The sequence below is a fragment of the Sciurus vulgaris genome, assembly GCF_902686455.1.
Source record: "Sciurus vulgaris genome assembly, chromosome: 8".
Lineage (NCBI taxonomy): Eukaryota > Metazoa > Chordata > Mammalia > Rodentia > Sciuridae > Sciurus > Sciurus vulgaris.
In genome coordinates, this window is record NC_136468.1 from 50,675,596 (window position 1) to 50,699,101 (window position 23,506).

The window sequence follows — 23,506 nt, forward strand, 5'->3', positions numbered from 1 at the left end:
GGGAATGTGTGAAACAATAAGATGGTTGCTCCACTTAGAGTGCAAGCTCTCCTCTCTTTTCAGGGTGAACCAGGCTTTGGGGAAAGAATTTTGGCCTTTCCAGACTGTCCCATTACTTAATGTGTCCTTCTGCATTATTTACATGAATCAGGAGCAGATTTCACAAGCCTTTTCCCTATGAGACTAAGTTAGTCATTAGGGTTAATTACTTAGTAGTTAGAAGAAGTATGATGAAGAAAAAATAGATTTCTGGAAACCTGAGGTTAGAGGGTCCTAGAACTTCAAGTTGCTCTATGAAGAGAATTTACAACCATTCTGTTGTAGTCTTTGAATGCAAGAAAATAATCGTGATTGAAATTCTCTGACCATCAAAACATATCCCCCTAGCTATAAATGGCGACTGGTCCCAACTCCACACATCCTTAAGGAAGCATCTATTCTCCCTGAGAAAGTGCAGTCAAGTTATAGCAAAATTGGACCCAGCTCTTCCATGCTGTTGCCTTCCACAGACTCATCAGCAGCTCTGCTTGTGAGATAATAAGATTACCATTTTCAGAAATCTGAAAAAAAATAGGTCAGGACTCACTAATGCTGGTTGAAAAGCCTTTGGATTTTAGTTTGAGTGACATCTAACCACTGCACCAACAGCACTGCTAGGAAAAACTGCACCTCATTCTCAGCTCTTGCCTTCCACTCCCCCATAAAGGCCCACATGAATAGCAAGCTTAGCATTGTTTCCATTGAGTTCTCTGGGCCCCTTTCTTTCTTTTTTTCTTTTTTCCATCATCTTTCCCAAAGCTGATATGACAATTCCACAGGGAAGAAACAAATAGTATACTTGGATGAACTCTGTGAAACACAAAGCTCTTTCCTCTTAGCCCTGATTCTGTAGTGATTTTTCTGCATTAAAAAAAAGAAGAAGAAGAAGAAGAAGAAGAATGAGACAGTACTGGACCAAATAGTAGAAATCTCATTTATATCATATTTGTGACATTTTGAACAGGGTGAAAGAAAGCACGAGTAATAAAGCAACATGCATTGTGAAATCATAGTGAGCTGCTCACCAGAGCCCAAGTCATAAAGCACCCTTAAAAAGCACTCAGCTCTTACCAAGGATGAAAGGGAAGTGAAGAGCACTCATCAACCCTGCCTGCTCTGTTATCCTTCAGATTAAATGTCATCTTCTTAGAGTCCCTACCGTGTCATTTGCCACCAAGGACAGCTTCTTTTCTTCATAGCACTTACCACTTATTTAAGGATATTCTTCCTTCCTAAACTGTATGCCCAACATAGGCAGAAACCATGTCATTCTTATCATCTCCATGTACCCTGCACACAGCAGAGTGAAGAATGCATCATAGATCCCAAATGTGCCTGATGAATGAATGAACAAACTGCTGAAGTGTTATTTGGCCACCTTGTTCTGAGTTCTTTGTGGACTCACAGCCTCCTCGGATCACCTTTCTTAGTATCAAATGAAGAACACTACTTGGTCTCAACACCAGGCTTCCCAGTGTTGTTTCCATTCCATAGTTTTTCTTTGGGGGGAAAAATCCCCTGAGTTTTTGTTCAGTCTGAGCCTCATCCCCACTAACATCTCCACAGCCACATCTGAAGAATGCAATATAGTGAAATGGAGCATCTAGTTCGGTCTCTCGTTTCTCAGCTGGGCGATGATGACTCATTATAAACCATCCCTCAACCTCAGTTTCAAATGTAAAATGAGGATATTGGTCTGTAGCTCCACATAGTGTTGCTCTGGGGTTAAGTACAATAGTGCACGTAAAGCAGTTGGCTTTGTCCCATGCATTGTGTGTGCTCAGTAAAATTTGTTCAAATTGCTTCTCAGTGTCATCATTTTCTGGAACACAATAAGAGGTGGCTTCTTGTCAGAGGTAACATCAGACATGAGAAGAATTTAGTCAAAAAGTGTGGGGGCCCTGCAATGCTGGAATTCTGGGCAACATCTCAAGCCTGAGTACAGAACTTGATCTTGGGTCACAGCCGGCTCGGTGGCGTGGTCAGATGAGTCAGTAGTGAAGTAATGACTCATGGTTGAGGGGCTCCTCATGTCTGTTCCCCTCCACCCCTCCATAATCACTACTAAAACTAGAACTGGTCCTGGAGTCTGGCGAGAGGCTGAGGATGCAAGTGAGTGTCAGGAAAGCCATGTGAGAAGAGTAAAGAAACTAGGCAGAGTTCTCTGGGGCCAGGGGTCTACTCACTCCTGAACAAGAAGGAGTTGGGGCTCCTGCAAGGTCCTCTGTTTTCATAGTACCTCACAGAGTCCAGAGTGCAGCCCCCAGGGCCCTCAGAGAGTCTTGTTCTGAGCCACAGGAAGAAGTGCCTCATACCAGCTCATAGGGAAACTCCAGACAGTCAGCAGGAAGAAACTCAAGCAGGGTGGAAATGACTGTGTGTCACCATTCTTCTGTGTAGTGTTCTGAGGGGGCAGTGAGGAGGCATTCAACTTTGAGACTTAATTGAAAATATACTTTAACTGTTCCTTTCTCATCGCAGGCTGGTGGCTCACTGGTTCAGTCAAGAAGAGAGCAGTGACTGATGCCTGTAGTGATCTCTCTCAGACACAGCTAGGTTTCTCCTTGGTTTATACGGCAGGTGCTCCCCTCTTCCATCTCAAGTGTAACCCAGGAGGAGCCCATTTGTCTTCATGTTTCTGAATCATGTAGGATCAGCAACCTGGACTTTTTAAGATTATCTTACATAAAACGCATACATTAACAGATTATTACATGTTATGTAAGATTATTTTTTAAATTGTATGCATTGTGTGTTCTTTCACTTAACAAAAGTATAATACGTGGTTGTTTTAGAACCTTTTTTTTTTAAATATGGGTAGACTACAAGATAAGCCTGAAGCATTTTCTTGTAAGAAAATGCTCAAAAATAGAGGGAACATATTGGAAAGGCACAGGGCTTTTAGCTTGGTGGGGACACTGAAGAAATCTTGAGTATTTTGAGCATCAAAATATTTAATTATATTAAAGGATTATAACCTATAAAATAAGATGAAAAAAATCTATGAGTCCATAGTGCTATAAATAAGTAGGAAAGATGAGAAAACTCTTTCTTACAACAGAATACAACTAATAAATATTGAAGGAATGAGCATTAAAAACTCATCAATGGATGCTGAAACCAGTGAGTGAAAATTTGATACAGATCAGGAGATTTCCATAGTCTCAAAATTGATCTCTACAAGATGTTTATTTGTTTATTTGGTACCGGGGATTGAACTCAGGGGCACCTGGCCACTGAGCCATATCCCCAGCCTTATTTTGTATCACATACCATACCATCCTTTTCTCATATCTATTGAAAAATTCTGTCAATTTGATATAGGGCACCTACTATATCAAAGTAAATGATGAAGAGAAAAACCTGGCTCCTTTTTATGATGAGTTAGCTTTGAGCACCACTGTTACCCAAACTTGCAAGAGGGCCTGCTTCCATCTGGATTTTTGATGCTGGCTCCTTGACACTCAAGAACACCAAGCATCCCATGCAGTTCCCTAAGGTGGACAGGGCAAGGTGCCACAGCAGAGCCCTGAGCTCTTTAGGCTGGCTGGTGCCCATGGCAGCCTTACCAGCTGACCTAAGCCTTCTGCTAGTTGAGCAGGGGGTGTATTATCTCCTGATCCACTCAGTATGCAGATTATGAAGGAGAACCAAGAAAAGGACATTCAGAGAGATACCTTTGGAGTCAGACAATGAGCAGTTGGTAAAACTATACCACACTTTGGATCTGCTTGCATTTTCCCTTCTGTTTTTCACTGGGTAGCATGTTCTCAAGTGATGACAGTTGGGCTGATTGAGAGCCGTTAGTCAAATCCAGTAACAGTATTAATCTGTGGTTGGAAATGACTGTTAAAGTAAGTGCCAGGCTATTCAGTTGTGGTTTTTCTTCCAACTTCCAATCATGCCAGGCTTCCAGCCCAAGGAATAGAGGCTGTGGTAAAGGAAACCGTTGGTAAACGAAAGAAACCAGAAACTGTCACTACCCATAACAACGAAACAACAAAAAAATTTACAGAAAAGGAGGGGGAGACAAAGGAAATTGTACAACGTGGTCGGAGCCTGCACAGTCTGGTTGAGGCATGAGGCTAGCATGGTGGTGCCCCAGGCACTGACTCCAATTTTCCAGTGAGGAAAAGAAGGCTTTAAGCACCAAACCATGCTCCCCAGTAATATGCTGAGCAAGAAAACTTTTCTTGAAGGGAATGACTGGTGTTTAATTGAGACTATTTTTGTCAGTTTCCTGACCTTGCTTCTCAGACCATTGCTACACAAAGGAGTCTGGGGGGTCTGGAAATCAAGTTAACGTCAAGGGAGTTTATCCCATAGTCCTTTATACAGAATTTTCTAGAGCAGATGTTCAATAATGTTGCTACCATTCCTCAGTTATCAAGAAATGCATGTTATAACTGCAAAGTGCTTTGCAAAAAGAGTCTGTCTGCTGTTTACTTACTTTATTTCCAGAACTTTAGACTGGCAACTCTCCATGAGTATTCACCAAAGTTCCAAGATAATTTTTAATACTTTTAGGAGAAAAAAATGCTTTCAGTAAATCTATATTCAGGGAACTGAAAAATTATATGAATATATAAAGGAACAGAAAATCTAAGTTCCCGAGTGCCGTCAAGGACAGGTTGAATACTGTATACCTGAAGCTCTTGTACCAGATTCAGTGTTTCTGAGATGTTCTTTTTTTTTTTTTCCATATTTGGTTATTTCTAAAATCAGGATGTGAATTGCAATTGATTGGTGGCCTCTTAGATTTGATAAAATATGACAGTTTTGCCTGAAAAGCAAATTTTAATAATTTTCTGCATATCATCAATATCCAATAGCTGGTTAGTTCGTGGTGGCGGGGGGGGGGGGGGGAGTCAAAAGACATTTTCAAGCACTGGTAAAGAAAGCATTTAATTCGTGCACACTTTGATATAATTTAATAAGTGATGTCCTTTTGAGGCACATGAGGAATCTCAGCCCTTTCTGATTAAAGAAACTGAGGTTCAGAATTAGTGTTGCCCTCACAGGTCACAAGTGGTCAGGGACAGAGCAAAACTGGGGTTCTTGCCCAGGCTGAAGGGTCAACACTGGGTGTGTTGTCCTGCTGCCTGTCAGAGCAAGACAGGCAGACGCCACATTTTCTCTGAAGCTTCCGTCTATCTGGGCATTGGCAGAACTCCCAAACAAGTGGGTAGAGGTACCAGGAAAGTTCAGCCTCAAATAAGGGGGTCAGTAAGAAGACAGTAAAACTTTGTTCAATGGTGGGACATGGGATTGGTGTGGAACTGTCACTCAGCTGCCCCTTGCTCAGCCGGAAGCCTCCTCCCTGTAGCAAGGGAGGTTCCAAGTGCCAGGCTCATCTTTACAATAAGTACTTTATTTAAAAAAAAAGTATTGAGGCTAATAAAAATGATGCCAAATATACTAAACACTTATTTTTATACATTTTGGTAAATTAATTAAGAAGAGCAGTTCAGTTTCCAATTAAAGAAAATTAAAATGTCTTTCAGACTTTTTAACATGTAAATAAAAAATAATCAAGACTTTGTATTAGTTATGTGCTAACATTACTCCATCTGAAATGACATTTTAATGAGTTGTACATACAAATTAATTATCAAATTATACCAAATTTCGTTTGTAATATATTAAATACTTTGGCTTTCCAAGTTTTAAAGGCCTCTAATTCATTAGCTGAATAGTATGAACTTAACAAAATTTTTAATTTATCTCGAGACTTACTTTCTATATACTTTCCTCAAATACGTAATTGCCCTGTGAATACCATTGGATGTACTCCAATGGTACTGCTGTTGAAGAAGTTACCTACCCAACATTTTTTAGGTTACTCTGGTTTTTAACCAGATAATTTTTTTTTGGCACCAGGGATTGAATCCAGGGTCATTTAATCACTGAGCCACATCCCCAGCCTTTTTCTTTTTCTTTGCTTTTTCTTTTTTTTTTTTTTTTTTTTTTAGACAAGATGTCATTAAGTTGCCTAGGGCCTTGCTGATTTTCTGAGGCTGACCTCAAAGTTGTGATCCTCTTGCCTAGGCCTCCCTAGTCCCTGGGGTTACAGGTGTGCACCACCCACACCCAGATATCTACATAATTTCTTAAAAATAATGACCTTAAGATTAAAAACTATATTCCCTTAAGATTTATTTTAGGATTATAATTTAGCCAAAAGTATTCAGAAATTCTTTTATAAATTTAAGACTCTAACTTTGATTTTCTAGGACAACGTGTCCCTCAGTGATGATTTCAGGACTACAAGTGGTGATCAAGAAGTTAAACTGACCTGTAGGCAATTAAACTTTATATTGGAAGTAGACATTTATTTGCTTAATATCTAAATTCAGAAGGAGTTTTGAGTGAAAGGGCAGTTGCCTTTTAATCTTCAGTTGTTAGAGGCTTATTAAACTTCATGTAACCTGACAGCCCCCTGTGGCCAGAGCAATACTTCTCATAGATTTTTGTTTGCTTTATGCCTGCATAGCCTTCCTTTTCTACAATCATAAATTGAGAGACAGCAATACATGACTGCATTTTTACTTTTTATTTTTAACAACTTTTTTTGTATCTTTCATATTGAAAAGTAATATGTTAGCAAAGTTTGGGGAATTTTGATTTAGGGAAATACAAGGAGTCAAGTAAAGGAGCCTTAAAATTGTATATATCCATATATATTATAGATATCTACATATGTTATATAGATATTATATATCTATAATATCTCAAATGATATGTAATAGGTAAATAATATATATCCTAACATTTTCATTATATCCTAATTTCTAGAATTTATATGTGGTTATGTATAATAAGCATATATTTCCAGTCTTTTATGTTTTTTACCAAAATGTAATTGTTACCTCACACACAGTTTTACCAAATTTTGTTTTACTTATATGAGTAATAAACCTTGGCCAATTACATCATTTTGTTAGTTGTAAAATCAAAAATATGACAGAGTTGTGCCTCTCTAGAGATGTGTAATGCAAATGCATCCTAAATATTGATCATAACTCTCAACCTCCTCATTCTTATGAACTCATTTGTTTCATAAATAAACTAAATATACTGAGAACAAAGATTGACTTTAACGTTTGTCTCATATTTTGAATGTGGTATTTCATTTAAATATTTGATAAAATAGAATCAGTAAGAAACAATGTTATACAATATTGATTCCAGCTTCTACTCTTACCACATATGCTATAACTCTGCCTGAGACCTAGGTGTCTCACCTGAGGATAGCCATGCTTTTATTTCAGGGTTGTTTGTATGGATTAGATATATAAGAATTACTTATCCAATTTCTTTAAGCCAAATCATCCCACCATGCTTAGAAATTGAGAAGTAGAAATTCACAGAAATTTTACCACTGGTAAATAAACATGAATGAGAATGTTCAGGCCCACTTCTAAGCAAAGAACTATACATTCTCATGATGAGTTATTAATGCACTTGGGAGTGGTGCATTTGACTTACTGCTGTATTCCTAGCATCCAGAACCACATCCAAGACTTCTTGGTTCTAAAGAAGTCTGTACAGCAAACAACCCTGTCCTGGTCTAAAAATAGCGTTGTTACCTGACAGCCTGGTCTGCCAGCATGTCCAATTTCATGTTTTAGGGAGCTAGGATTAATCCCCCTCACCCACAAGGGGAAGTAGCTGTAAATCATGAACCAAAAATAACCCCTTAGCTACTAAATTCTGCTTAGTAGGTGGTTTCCCAGGGATGATCCAATGCAGTGAGTCATCACTCTGAGCACTTATTATTACTTTATTTCTCTTTTTCACTAACCCTCAGTGCTTTTGGTTGCATGTTTTTTAACCTTGGGAGCCTTCCTGGGAGGTTGTCTTCTCATTATGAAATGCAACAGACTCTGCTTCATACCCAGCATGTCCCTTTTCCTTTGCTTCTTCCACTTTTCCAATCTAAAGTAATCCATGAGGGCTGGGGTTGTAGCTCAGTGGTAGAGCCCTTACCTAACATGTGTGAGGCACTGGATTCAATCCTTGGCACTACATAAAAAATAAAGTTATTGTGTCCATCTACAACTAAAAAATATTTAAGAATAAAATAAAGTAAAATAAAATCATCCATGATTCAGGAGAACAGTCAGGATTATGACTTCAGATAAATGAGTGGCATTTAAATTTCTCTAGGGTTCATAGTAGCACTAGCTCATTCCCAGCATAAAAATAAAGAATGGAGACTAATATAAACCAACCTATATATTAGGTAGGATCTATATCAAGAAAACTATAATCCTCCATTGAGAGACATGAAAGACTGACGTAAGCATAGATGATGTTCAATATTAGAAAAAGATTCCATTTTTCCCAAATGAAACTGAGTATTATAAGGGTATAAAATTTTTCCAACTAATTTATAGGTTTTTGCAATACCAATCAATCTCAGTGGGGTTTTCTAAAATGTATTTGGAAGAATTAAAACTAGTGAAAATAACCAAAAAAGAAGACAATTATGAAGGGAAATTTCTACTGTCAATCCCAAAAATGCATTATACAGCTGCAGTAGTAAAAACAACGTACTACCAAGCAAGGAAGTGACAGAAATTAATGGAACCACATAGAGAGCCAGAATGGAGACCCCTATTTAGGACAAGATGTAATTTATCATAAATCACAAATCTGGAAGGACAGAATGGCTTGTTCAAAAAGTACTCCAGGGTAACTGTTCAACTCTTTGGGGGGAAATGGTAATCTGAGTAAATTTTCACTGTTCCTTACTACAGAACAAGTGACAAATGGCTTCAAGAGTCACATATGAAACCATAAAAGGATATAGAACCCATAATATATATTTTTTGACCCTAGGATGGAGATAGACTTTGAGAGCTTTAAAACAAAAATATTGGTATATTTGTTTGACTATGTAAAAATTGAGAACCTTTGTTCATCAAAAAATAAAAATATTACTCTACAGAGTTTAAAAACTTATGATAACCTTGGGGGAAGTATTTTCAGTGAATACTTTCAGTGAATATAGCAATGGTGTAATAATCTTAATGAATAAAAAGCTCTTAAAATTAATTGAGAAACTACTAGGACAGCCCAGTGTAGCTTCCCCACTTTCAAGCCACATTATGTAAGTCACAGGGGTAAATAGGTTTCTTAAACAGAATGCTGCTCAGACAACATGGAGAGTGAAAGAAACTGAGATCTATTTTCCATTCCCATATTCTTTGTTCAAAGGCAGTTTAAGGAAACTACACATTTATGCTATAAATACTCCAGGACAGTTTGTCTACACTGACACTTCCATTTCCTAAAATGAAACCCTGACTGGCCCACAGGGGAAAAAAAAAAGGCTAGCTTTGTTCAACAGCTTTATTTCAACAAGCACATCCATATGGTAAGAACTTCCTCCGATGACTCATCCACAGTTGTCAAACATCAACTTTCCTTTGTTTGACCCATGCAGAAATAAGGTCTGTGGAAGCACAGCGCAAGAGTCTGAATCATTTAATTGTGTTTTATTCGTATCTGAATTTGCATCTGTCACAAACCCAGGGTGTCCACCATGAAAACTTGCATTCTTCAAATATTACTGAAAAAAAATCCCATTCCAATGGGTCTGTTCCTTCTAGATAGTCTGTGAAATTTCTGAGGAATGTTGTGGGCTTTGTTTCCTGTGCTAAATTGTTGAGTTATCACACATTATTGGATTCCACCCAAAATATGCTGGATACAGATATTATATTCACACAGGACACCAGTTGTCTTTACCATTCATAAAGGGAAGGGAAAAAAAAAAAAAAAAAAAAAAAAAAAAAAAAAAAAACTTCAGTTCCATGTCCTAAGATATAAACTGTAAAAGAAGAGGAGAAAATGTGTGTGCAAGTAATTTTTTAGAATGTGTCCTTGGCTCTTTTCTTCATAGAGACTTGAGTCAGTTCAGTCACAGCTTTGTTATGGCTGCTAACCACTTTCTTGTCTCTTTGTACTTTTCAAACCAAGGCTGCAGAGCCAAGGTTCAGATCCCGCCTGGGGTATGGTGCCATCTTAGCCTGATTGAGAAAGAAAAGATCTTTAGAGATACCCTCTCTTCCATTTGTATATAAAAATGGAAAAGAATGGAAGTGATGCAGTTTGATTTCTCTCCTATTTGCTTTTCTCTGTCCCATATTTTCTCAATGCATATGTATTTAGTATCAGCAAAATAATTTATTTTTCAAATATCTACCCAGCATTAAAATTACAAAAGCAGTAAACAAGCCCTTTAAAAGATGAATCTGGATCTTTTCTCTTGCTTTCTCTCTCCTACTCACTTTCTTTCTTTCTCCTTCTTGCTTTCCACACTTTTCCTCTCATTTTCTCTCTTACCCTGTAGGGAGACACTCTGTTAACTTAATAAACTCCCTTATGTGAAAAAAAAAAAGGATGAATCTGACTCTTGGGTCAGTACAGTTTTATCCTGATAAAATAAATGCCAACTTTGCTGATTGATCACCACACTAGTCTCTCTGTACTAGAGACAAGTAGATGATGTCACTGATATCCAAGGGCTAGAACTCATATTTGCATGCTAAGCAGATTATAATTTTTTTAAGGAAAAAAATGAGAAAATCAGTTCAGAGTATTTATAACTGATGATTGAGTCCAATTTGAGACTATTTTTAGATCATTTGTAATACTTTATGAGTGATACTTTTGGTTCCCTTTTGAGTAAAGCTCCCTTTTTTAAAATGTAAACCAGCCACTCTAACTAACAGACATTTCCATTTCAGAAAATTTCTAGTGATTATTTTCCCCCAAAATCAACATGAATATAGCCTTGGAAAGACGTCATCTTGCTGACAGCTGGCTGATGTCAATATTAGAGTTTTTGCAAGAGAAAGCATGTATGTATGAGCATAGACATGACCATGCCCACAGCAGAGTTCATGAGACTCCCTTTGGCAAAAAACAAAAAAATGTTGCATCAAAGACAAAACCAGTGGATTCACAGAATCAAAGATGTAGTTTCAAAAGTCTCATTTTGGTAACCATTATATTTATATTATATAAATATTTTTATTTATATATTTGCTATTGAAATATTATCTTTATTAAATGAACTTACTTTTGCATTTTTCTAAACTTTATTCTTCTGTATTGCTTTGAAGTCACCCTATCAGGGATAAAGCTAACTCACTTGGCTAATTTGTATTCATTGGTATATGTTCCTGATTAATCACAGCACTCTCTCCTACTCTACCCAGGTAGCTCTTCAGAATCGTTCTCAACCCAGCTCACAGCCTGTCACTATCAGTCAGATTGGACAGGACAAATTCTCCTTTTCATTGTGTATGTGTAGGTACCCCCAACCCTGTGAACCTCCATTGGTGGCTGCCTCTCAATCACACACTCCCTTAGACTGTGACTTCAAACATGCACAAAGCCATAAGCAGTGCTCTTCCCCTGCACACACAGCAGGGTGCAGGGGAAAAAAGTCTGGTGCTAAAGGAGAAAAGTAGCGTTTTGATTTCGGGTGCAGAGGGAGCTTCCCCTGGTAGTCCTTTAGTACACAGCAGCGATGAGTTATTAGGGGAAAAAAAGGAATGAAATCTCCACCTCGACCACATTCTTTCTTAATTGTTTTGAGTGGCAGTCATTTTAAATAGCCCTGGTTGGGGATATAGCTCAGTTGGTAGAGTGCTTGCCTCGCATGCACAAGGCCCTGGGTTCAAATCCCCAGCACTGCAAGAAAAAAAAATAAAATAAACAGCCCAGTCTGTTGGAACAACAAAGAACACTCTTTTCTTCCTATTTACACCTTCTGCCTCTGGTTCTGGATCTCCTGGGTAGGGTGAAAGTATCCCAATTTGCCTTATCAGGGATGTTTCCTAGGACATTGGATTTGCAATGCTCCACTGTTGTTTTAGAACACTGGAAGGTAGTCTGTCCAACTGCATTTGAGTACTTTTTATCCAGCCTCTTTCTATCCCTTCCTTACCCTTCCCAGCATCTAGTAATCACTATTACACATTCTGATCAAGTGTTTTTTTTTTTTTTTTTAATATCCACATATGAGAGAGAACATGAGATAACTTTCTGTGTCTGACTTATTTCACTTAACATGATGTCCTCCATTTCCATTGTTTGCTGCAAATTATATGATATCTTTCTTTTTCTGACTGAATAGTACTCCATTGTGTGTATCTGTTACATTTTCTTAATCCATTCATCTGTTGATGGGGCATCTAGGTTGGGTCCGTATCTTAGTTTTGTGTTGATGAAAGAAATGGAGGCGGAAGGAGGAATGGAAACAAAACAATGGAAAGACAGAAACCGTTATTGGAATTATATTGTTAAATTGTCCATACTATGCAAAGCAGTTTATAGATTCAATGCAAATACCAATAGCATAATCATTCCTTACCATGTCTTGAGAATTGCCCCTGAGCAGTATGATTAGAGAGCATGAGATAAGGGAGGCTTTCAAAGAATAACACAGTTGTAATTTGGTAAGAAAAATGATCAGAAAGCACTTAAAGGAATACTTGGATTCTGTGGGCTGGGCTTGTAGCTCAGTGGTAGAGCACTTGCCGCCGCTGCCGCCTCCTCCTCCTCCTCCTTCTCCCCCTCCTCTTTCTTCCTCTCCTCCTCCCCCTCCTCCTCCTCATTCTCTTTTCCCCTCCCTCTCACATTACTCATAGCCAGTAAATATGAGCCCCCTGTGGAGCAATAAATATTCACATCTGGCAACAAAGAAGAAATTAATTCAGCTATTTATTTTTAGGGAAATTACCAGACTAATAGTCCCTCCTAAAGGCAGATGCCAGCACACTCTAACTTGTTAGAGACCTGAGTCTTTTCTGTAAGCGCACCTCCCTTCCCTGGTAGAGGATTTCTTCTCTGTTGTTCCTGTCTGGGTGATAGAACTCCATCTCAGATTCTTCTTTCTGCCATGGTCCTTCCTTTTTCACTACTGGCTTTTCATTTTTCTTCCATGGTCCTTTCCCATCAGCCTTTCTCCCTTTTTGGGCTGTTTTCTGTCAGTTACCTCCCCTCCACACCCTCTGTAATCCTTTACATGTGTATTTTGCCTTGCTACACTTTTTCTCAAAGCTGCTCTTTCTTGTCCTAGGAAGCCCTCCCTAGGCCTGCATACTTGGTGTGCAGTAAGTACCTAAGGGCAGGGATCCAGGTCCTTATTGGCTCTTGCAGCTTCTGTAATGGTTTGGGCGATATTTTAGATTTAGGAGAGTAATGGTCAACTGGCCCCAGTTTTTGAATACCCATTATTTTCAGGCAGATATTGTCTAGTACCTAGTGCAGATTGGTTAAAGCATAGACACAGCAATATAAATCAAATCCAGTTTTGGCTCTCGGTGTGTATACATCTATTCTTATATACATATTTGTGCAAATACACATGCTCACACTCGAATTACCCAGAGATGAACCAAGAAACAGGTTTTGAGATGAGGAGCTGAAGTTGATGGAAAGAAGGAAGACAAAGCCTTCTTGCAGGGAGTAGTAACCACTGAGTAGTATCAATCGAGGTGCCATTTATGGACAGATTGGGCAGTAAATTGTATGCTCTGGATACAGAAAAACACTGAGTTGACCCTGTTCTCATAGAGCCTCCAGTTTGTCTGTAGAAATGAACAGGGTCAAGGAGTAATAGGATGGGTTAGTATAGAGGAATTAAGAAGCGAAATAAACAGACCACAATAGCAGCACAGTGTCATTGGCTTTCTTCCTTCACGTTGTAAAAATGGGCTCATAAAATGCTTGAGACAGATCATAGGGAGTTAGTTTTATTATTTAAAGCCTCTCTGATAAATCATTAGGAAAGATTCAGGCCATATTATTACTTTATTCATAACTTGCACAACACCATGCCTTCAGATGTGTATTTGATTGAATACATGTAAAATAACGATTATCACTGTATATCACTATCATGTACTGTCTTCAGTATAATGAGGCTAAAAGCAATTTTTTAGTGGTTTTTTACTGTCTTGATTCTGTAAACTTTGCTTGGAAAAAATAATTTCTCAACTATGTTTTAAGCATTTGATAGAGATATAATTCACATATCATGCAACTCAATATAAATAATAACATTTAGGGGCTGGAGTTGTAGCTTAGTGGTAGAGCACTTGCCTGGCATGTGTGAGACACTGGATTCGATCCTCGGCACAAGATAAAAGTAAATAAATAAAGTAAAGGTATTGTGTCCATCTTCAACTAAAAAATTTTTTTTTCTAAATAGTGACAATTCAGTTGTTTAGTCTTACATATCCAGAGTTATGCCATCACCACCCACAGATCATTTTGAACATTCCATACTCATTACAGTCCTGTCTTATTCATCTCAGGCTGCTGTAACAAAATACTATAAACTGGGTGGCTTATAAACAACTGAAAATTTATTTCTTACAGTTTGGGGGGCTGGCAAGTCCAGATCAAGGCACCAGCAGATTCATTGTCCAGCAAGGGCCACCTGTTTGTTCCCTGGGGAGTCCTCTTCTTATGGCAAAAGGATGAGGTAGTAACTCTGGAGCTTCTTGCAAAGACACTAATCCCACCTATGACATAATTACCTACCAAAGGCATCACCTCCTGATACCATCGCCTTGGGGGTCAGGATTCCAGTATACAAATGTTGCGGGGCCACAAACATTCAATCTATTATATCGTCACTTCCTGCCTAGTCCCCCAGTCCTAAATGACCGCTAATCTGCTTTCTGATCCTATAGATCTGCCTAGTCTATATAAATAGACTCACAATTTGTGGCTGTCTTCTTGTACTTAGCATAATAGTTTTAAGGGTCATTCTTGTTGCACCAGGACTTCATCCTTTTCATGACTGAACGAATCCCATTGTGTGGCCATACCCCATTCCGTTTACCTGTTCATCAGTTGATGGACATTTGGGTTGCTGCCACTTTTTGTCTGTTAAGAATAATGCTGCTGCGTCACTGTAGTGTGCTGATTTTAAGTCCTTTGGGTATAGGCCTAGGAGTGGGATAGCTGGGTCAAATGGTGGCTGCAATTCAAGGAATCTCCCCCCATTTGTGTACAATGAATCTAATTTTTAAAAATTAAATAAGAATCTAAATAAAAAGGTTAAAATTAAAAAAAAAAAAAAAAGAAGAACGCTGCTATGAACCTTCACATACAAGTTTTTGTGTGGACATATGTTTTCAGTTCACTGGGATGTATACCTGGCTGTGCCGGGTATTATCATTCTCAGAAATTAATGAACTGTTCTATAAATTTTTAACTATAAAGAAACATTTAGGAGCTGGGGTTGTGGCTCAGTGGTAGAGCACTTGCCTAGCATGTGTGAGGCACTGAGTTCAATTCTCACCATCACATATAAATAAATGAATTAAAATAAAGGTTCATCAAAGTCCTAAAAAATATTTTAAAAAGATAAAAAGAAACATATTAAAATCAATTACTTATCTTCTAATCACACATATACACATGCACATGCACACACACCATACAAATACATGTAGAGTGTGTGTGTGTTATAAATTTGTTTTAATAAATCTACTTGTATAAATACAAATTTGATATAATTTCAATACCTATTATATGTGTGTTACACATTATATATAAAGACTCCATATAATATTATAATATGACTTATAGTTTATATACCTTTTTCTTTTTTGTGTCTGCCAGCTTCAATTGCAGCCCTGTGTGCTTAGTGGATGATCACTCAATTAGTGTTTACCAACTAAATCATTTAATTGATTTTCTGCTTAATCCTGTTATTTGAATAGGTGGTAACTGTAAGGTGATAAGTTAATTTTTTTTAACGTAACAGATGACTACTCTAGAACAGAAGAGCAAGTATAAAATAGTAGAGTGATATTTTTCAAAAGGTCACTTCATGAACATGGAAAATTCCTCTACTAATCAAGAAAGATAGCAGCTAAAATATGGCCACAGGTCAAATGCAGGTTACAAAGGTACTCTATAGGGTGACCCATGACTTCCTTGTCTTTTTAGTACAATGACCATATTATAAATGAAGTCTTTCATCTTCCAATACATGAATCATCTCCTCATACACACTTCTCATCTATGGAAATATACCCCACCTTTAAGTGCTGTTTTCCAGTGTTCATTGAGATTATGAATGATATTTGTATGTTCTTTTAGTTGTCTGTTTAAAAAGACATAATCTGAAACTTGATTCCTTTTGTAATTTTACCTGAGAAAATTCACCTCACTGATTACAGACTTAATTACATAGTGATTGAGATTTTAATAACATTGCCAATTCAGATGTAATTAATCCTCACTGGAAATTTTAGCATCCATCCTTTACAAAATACTTTCTTTCCTTGATAAAGTTGTAAGAGCTATAATGTGTAGTGACTCAGAGAAAGGACTATTAAGCTTAAATATGATTTGGGAGTTCACCACCTTCTTGTTCACCCTGTGAAATACTTGTACTACTAACTGTGTATAATATCAGCTAGGAATAGGAGAGGGTGCGTGCGTGTGTGTGTGTGTGTGTGTGTGTGTGTATGTTCAGTTACCATTTATTGAAGGTCTGCTGGAAACTAGGTATTCTTATAAATGATATATATTCAAAAATCTCACGTAGTTGATCCTATGAGGTCAGCATCATTATCTGTTTTACAAATGAGGCAAATAAGGTACAGAGAGGTGAGTATGGAGACATTCTTGGGAAGCAAAGAGGATCATAAGACAGGTGCCAAGAAAAGCTGACAAAAAATTGGAAATAGGACTCATGAAATTGTTAGCAAAGGTCTTTAGCAAATGAAGTTTGAGATCTGTTATCCTAAACTACTGAAAAGTCACCTAAAGTAGATAATTGTAGTTTTTGATATACTAAAATAAGTGAAACTCCCCAACTTTATACAATAGCCTATATAATAAAAGTATTTTCCTTATATGTTGCTCTAGGAAAAGAATTTATACATTCTTTATTTTGAGATGTTCTTGGTAGATGTAATCTTTCCCTTTTGTTATTTAAACCACCCCCCAAAATGTATCATATAAGGCAGAAATATTTTAAAAAATACAAAACAGCCCTCAGATTTTCTACTCTCTATTGCTAATTTTACCTTTAAGTAATTAGTTAAAAAGAGTTGAGTTTGTCACTTAAAAGGCTATGTCCAAAAGCAGACAAGATAGTTTTGCTTAGTGGATCTTCTTATTGAAAAAAAAAATTTTTGCATAGCTTTTGTTTTTTATGGGCCTTTGTCTCACTGTATGTAATAGAGCATTCCTCTTCATTTCAATCTCCAAGCATGGCTTCTCTAAGTATACACCAGAGTGTCCAGGAAGTTAGATTTTTAGGCAATAGGAAAAAACAGAGTTCAACATTACTTTGGACCTCTCCAGGTGTCTCTATTATGTCTCTTTCAGTCTTTTATATGTTCCTTCAACTATCCACTTCCTTCCAGTTCAGCTCTGTAATAAAGAACTATTTAGGTCCAGCTCATGTGTGTGTGTGTGTGTGTGTGTGTGTGTGTGTGCGCGTGCACGCATGCGTGCCAAATTATTCCTATAATTATAAAGTTATCTAAGGCAATAGAAATAAACTCTCCACAAAACCAAAGATTATGTTCATATCCATCTACCTAAATCATGCCATAAATTTTATGAATTTAAGGATATTTAAGTCAACTAATTTGAGGAGGGAATAATTAACAGAGATCTGATATCCCCAATATATTTTTTTACCAGGACAGCATGATTCAAAGACAGATTATATCATACATTCTTACATCTCCATAATTCTATTACCGTAGCATTTCAAGATTTCACCATGATGAAAAATTCCATCCTCACCTCTTTGTGCTCCTGATGTACACAGCATCCTGTATCATACAAAAATCTCAGATGCAGTGTTCAGAATTTTCAGCCATAGACTAATTTTTCTAAAAATTTGATCACATTCATAGTCCACCCCTTGGACTGTTCCCTCCTTCACATAACGCATTTCCATTTTCTTGTGACTGTGTATTTGCATCCAGAGTTGGTTTTTTTGTTTGTTTTTTGTTTTTGTTTTTGTTTGTTTTTTTTGTTTTTGTTTTTGTTTGTTTGTTTTTTTTTTGCGGTACTGAGGATTGAACCCAGGGCTTTGTGCTTGCAAGGCAAGCACTTTACCAACTGAGCTATATCCTCAGCCCCTATATCTTATTTTAATAAGAACTGATTGCATACAATCAGGGCTCAGTAGCTGTATATAACTCATGCTATTATCTGCTGCAAAGCCAAGTTAACAGAGCTCAGTCACGTTCCCTAAGGTGGTAAAAGTCATTCTGACCTGTGTACCACATTGCTGCCTCAGAGCTTCTAGTATTCCCCAAAGCAGGTTTTGTTGAGTGTTCACAGAATAATGATCAAGATTCAGACCTCTGCTTGCTCTACTCCATATTAAAGGAAGCCAAACTGATGGGCCAGTTCTAACTTGAGGATGGAAAGCACATTTCATAATTGAGGCCAATTTCCAGTCAATATGTAGAGTAAGACTTAAGGTAAAACATGACCTGAAAGTGCTGTAGTAAAACACCTAGCTTATGTTAGCTTAAGCATAGCAAGCATTTGTTTAAAGGCATAATGGAGATAACAAGAAATTTATAATATTGCCAGGGTCAGAAATGAAAAAGGAAATGAAACCAAACAGTAAAGGAATGAACCACTGCTGCGACTGAATTTCAGGCCCTGGTTTCAGAGCCCATTACTACGGACTAAAGATTCGTGCCCCTCACCCCCAATTTGATATGTGTTAGTTAAGTCATGTGAAATCCTAACCCTCAAGGTGTTAGGAGATGGGGCCTTTGAAAAGTGATGAGTTTATGAAGATGGAGCCCTCACAAATGGGATTAGTGCCCACATAAAAGAGGACAGAGAGGTCCTTTACCCTTTCCACCATGTGAGAAAGCAAGAAAAGAGCCATCTATGAACCAGGAAGTGGGCCCTTACTTGCACTTCCCATCCTCCAGAACTGGGAATAAATTTCAGTTCTTATAAGTGCCTTGGCCTGTGGTATTCTGTTTTAGCAACCCAAAGAGACCAGGACACATGCCTCAGAACAAGAGATAGTCTTACGCTTTTGCCTTGAAGAAACATCTGTTCAAGATAGTCTAGTTTGTTTGCTTCCCAATAGCCATGGCCAACATATTTCTTTTAAGCTGTTCGTGTTACTCTAAAGGTAGTTTTGCCCTGCTCCTGGGAGACCAACTTCCTTCCTGAAAGATGAGGTTTGGCATGTTTACATAGACTTCACCAGCTCATCAGCTTAACTGATACTCTCATTTCTGTTTATAAACTTGCTGAGCTCGCTCACCCGACACTCCAGCCATTCAAGATATATACTTAACAAGGAGGGGTCAGTTGTGTATTTTCCTAAATCTCATCATTCCAGTTATACTACTTTTTGTAATTTCATAATTGACTATGTTAAGGAAACAGATGAGTATGCTAAGAAAGAGAAATGTTTCTATGAAATACAAGTTTGGTGCTTTAGATAGAATGAAAAATAGTGTCTTGATTAAGTGTGGGCAAAACAACTGTAGAAGATTGAGCTTCATGGGGAAGTACTTTAAAATCTAATATCCTAATACTGTTGCATTGGGTATTAGGTTTCAACCTAAGAATTTTAGAGGGACCCTAATGTTCAGACCATAGCTGCCAAGTCAATAAGTTACAGAGAGTATCAGCTAATCTGACGGATTGCTCGGTTCCTTGTTAGAATAGAAAAAGAATTTAAAGACACTTGCAAAGCAAACTGAGTAGAGTATGGAATCCCTCAGGCACTAGCCTGAGAAATAATCAGGTCTCTGAAGCATCCTTTAGAGTCTCATGCTGCTTTTCTCTAGAGGTTTAATTGTGACGACTGAACTAAGAGAACATAAAAATAAAATAAAAGAATTGCAACATAATGATGATGCTTTGGGTAAGGCAGACCCAGTTTGAATTTTAAATCTGCAATTTGATATGTATTAGTTAAGTCATATGACTTAACTATCTCTGATCCTATTTCCTCATCTGGAAATTGGGATAATAATAATACTACATTTCTCCTGAAATTTTTGTGAGAATTATTGAGATCATGTGTGGGGAGCATTAACACTTGGTAAAATATTCCATTGTTTTCCCTGTTTTTTGTTTTTTAATGTTTGATGTCTACCCCATCCCCACCCCGGTACTAAAATTGAACCCAGAGGCACTTTACCCAGTCCTTTTTTTTTAGCTTTTGAGATAGGGTCTCACTAATTTGCTGAGGCTGGCCTTGATCTTGCAACCCTCCTCCCTCAGCCTCCCAAGTTGCTAGGATCATCAGCATATGCCACTGTGCTTAGCTCACTTTGCTATTTTTTAAGAATTGTCTAGGGCATAGGAGTATAGCTCAGTGCTAGAGTACATGAAAAGTTCTGGCTGCCATCCCCAGCACCCCATAAAAAATTGTCTAGATGCCTTTTAGAACCCAACTCCATGATTCTTTATGAATTTGACTACCTAAGTGTTGTACAAGCTGCCTGTATTTGTTTTCTAGGGCTGCCACAAGAAAATAGCTTAAAAGACAGAAATGTACTCTTTGTTTTGGAGGCTGGAAGTCCAAGATCAAGGTGTCAACTTGATTTCTTCCAAGGCCTCCCTCCTTGGCTTGCCTTCTTGCTGTGTTCTCAGGTGGTCATTTCTCTGTGCACATGTACACCCCTGATGTCTCTTTGTCCAAATTTCTCCTTCTTACGGACACGAGTCAGATTGGATTAGGATCCAGCCTAACCACTTTATTTTAATTCAATTACCCTTTAAAGACCCTGTCACCAAATATAGTCAGATTCTGAGATATTAAAGGTTGGGCTTCAACCTAAAAATTTGAGGGGGACACAATCCATCCCAAATTATTTTTCACCACATTTGGAAATAATTTATTTTCAGGAATAATGACAGGAGTAGAAAGTATGACTGATGAATTTTTAGGTGTCTTGTAATGCTACGATTCTGTGTAGGAATCTCTGTATTTGACCTATATAGCAAGTGCATTTATTGTACATACCAAATATTTAAGAACTCAAGGCTTTATGATGTTATATCTAGTATAAAATGGAATATGGTTCCTGATAATAGGCTACAAATATTGTATAATACATTCATGTTGAAAAATACCTGCTTCTGATAAGCTAGGAGTTAGGGAGATTTACTTTAACCATAGGTGTATACAAAGTCAAGTGAAATATTTGATAACCATGTACCTCTTAAGGTAAAGCCATTAGGACAAGGATTCTGGGGAAACCTAGAGAAGCCCCTGACCACTGGCAAGGGGCTACTTGATCTGCTTGGGAAAACACCAAAAATGTTACAAAGTGGGCTTATTTAATTGCCAGTTAAGTGCTCAGTGTAGACAAGGAGGGCTATGTATGCAGACGAGGATACAATCATCTCTGAAGCCTAGAGTGGAGATGTTTGAGCTCATGGCAGTTAGCAACCATAATGCTAGGAGAAAGGAAAAGGGCACAATCAAGAAAACAGACCCAGAAATGACTGGCTGCAGATTTAGGACAAATAGGAGAGAGGCCCCATGAGGAAGTGGTGTGAACTGTGCTCTGAGAAGCATCTCACCAAGGAGCTTCAGAGTCCCACCTATCCCTGGGGTGAGACCAGGACCAGGATGTGTTCTGCCCTGTCACAAAGTGAACACTAACATCAAAACCTGGGTCGACGGTAGGGGTGTTCTTGTTGCCATGGCTGCCAACAGGATACCCGTGATGTGAAACACCAGAGTTGGGTATCACCAGCTGCTTGTGAGCAATCCTTACCATAAGTGAAGGTAAGGGTCACTTCACTGGCCAGAGGAAAGATGTCACCATTCTTTTCTTCTTTTCTCACTCACAGAGAATATTTTCTTTTCCTATTGAACAATGATAATGGCAAATATGATTGAAATGTAACCTGATATAATTCCTTGTTTAAGATCTACCTTTTTTCTTTTAGGCCTCTTTTTCGTGGAAGTTCCGATGTCGATCAACTAGGGAAAATCTTGGAGTAAGTAATAACTCTAATCAGTGTCTACATAGCATGGAAACATTTATAGTAACTCTCTCTGACATTCATGTAATATGTTTATCTCTTGTCTTTCTTACCCCCAAGCTGCTGCTGCAGACAGTATTATTTGTGTGGTGAGTGGGGACAGGGTATGAGAACTGTCTTATGAGTCCACCATGATGTGTGGTCTGACTGCTGTGCTTTGGAGGCTTGTGTGCTGCTTGTGTGGATCTTTCTGCTGCTCTTTCTTCGCTTGGCTGAGCTCCAGCTCTTTGGAGCAGATGTGTTGTCTGCTTATGGTCATTTCAAACACACTCCCAACAGAGGTAAGGTGCTTGGTGGCTTAGTAATCCTTGTCCAGGGGGCTTCCTGTCCCCATCAAGTGTCCTTGGTCATCCAGGTTGGTTTTGCATTGCTTTTCTTTTGTTTGTTTGTTTGTTTGTTTTGATTTGATTTCCTGGGCCATGACTGGGATGGTGCACAATACCGTTTTTCTTTGGAGTACCAAATGGGAAATGAGAATCCTAGATTCTCATTCTACATCTGTGGCCAAATAACTGTGCAACCTTGAGAAAATCATTTTAAAACATCCCATAAAAGACTTGCAAAGTGCCTTGCACATAGTAAGTGCTTTAAGATTGTTGTTGTTATTGTAATCCATCACTAATTATTCAACCTTTTGTTTCTTAACTTCATTTGAGAAATGAAACTGACTTGAGTTCTGCATATGATCCTTTCTTGGTCTCAAAATTCTTGGTTCCAGTTGTTTGTTACATAGCTCCTTGGTGGTTTGCAGAGCTCTGTTCATGACTGCATGTTGGTGCCTGTGAGGGTCTGTCTGCTTTCATGTTCATAGAGTGTAACCAGGGCATTTCTTTTCACAGCATGTAGCAAGACACCCCTTTTGGGTTTGTGCATTTACTAAACTCTGTCAGCATTGGGGTGGAGTAGAGAGAAAGTGTGAGTTCTGACTGAAAGTATCAGTGATCACTGCTCTATGACATTTTATAGGAATCCTAGTAATTTTTATGAAATTTGAAGGCTGAAAGACTGCAAAAAAGTACCCCGAAACAACAGAAGTTTATGTTAGCACTATCTATTCAATCATAACTGCTTAAAAGAGTTGGGATAAAAATGAAACCAGACTTTGTTCTGTTGACTGGAAGCAGCTCTGATAGCCCTCCTCTGGTGCCAGTGCTACTGTTGTATCAGAACCCAGTGACTTTAAGGCCTGAAAAACATTTTCAAGTTTGGTTTGGTTTTTGGTTCTTGATTTTTGTCCAGGGGCTTCCTAAGTCCAGGGCTGCTGCCACTAACTGATCACCCTGTGAGATGGATAAATTCAGCCCTAAGGTTGCCCCTCCTTCTAGATATCAGGGCCATTGATCATTCATTGGCAAATTTACATCTGTTCTCCCCATGGCCATTGGACACAATTCTTGTGCATGTGAGGGAACCA

The 23,506-nt window shown here is 38.1% G+C and overlaps 1 protein-coding gene across 3 annotated transcripts in view; it reads left to right on the forward strand.

The window, feature by feature from the left end:
* CDK6 (cyclin dependent kinase 6) overlaps positions 1-23,506 on the forward strand; it is a 215,115-nt gene that overhangs the window by 175,865 nt on the left and 15,744 nt on the right. For all 3 annotated transcript variants that reach the window (XM_079152106.1, XM_079152107.1, XM_079152105.1), the window contains exon 6: positions 21,997-22,047. In XM_079152106.1, coding sequence (XP_079008232.1) covers positions 21,997-22,047 — 51 coding nt within the window. The remainder of the gene's footprint in view (positions 1-21,996; positions 22,048-23,506) is intronic.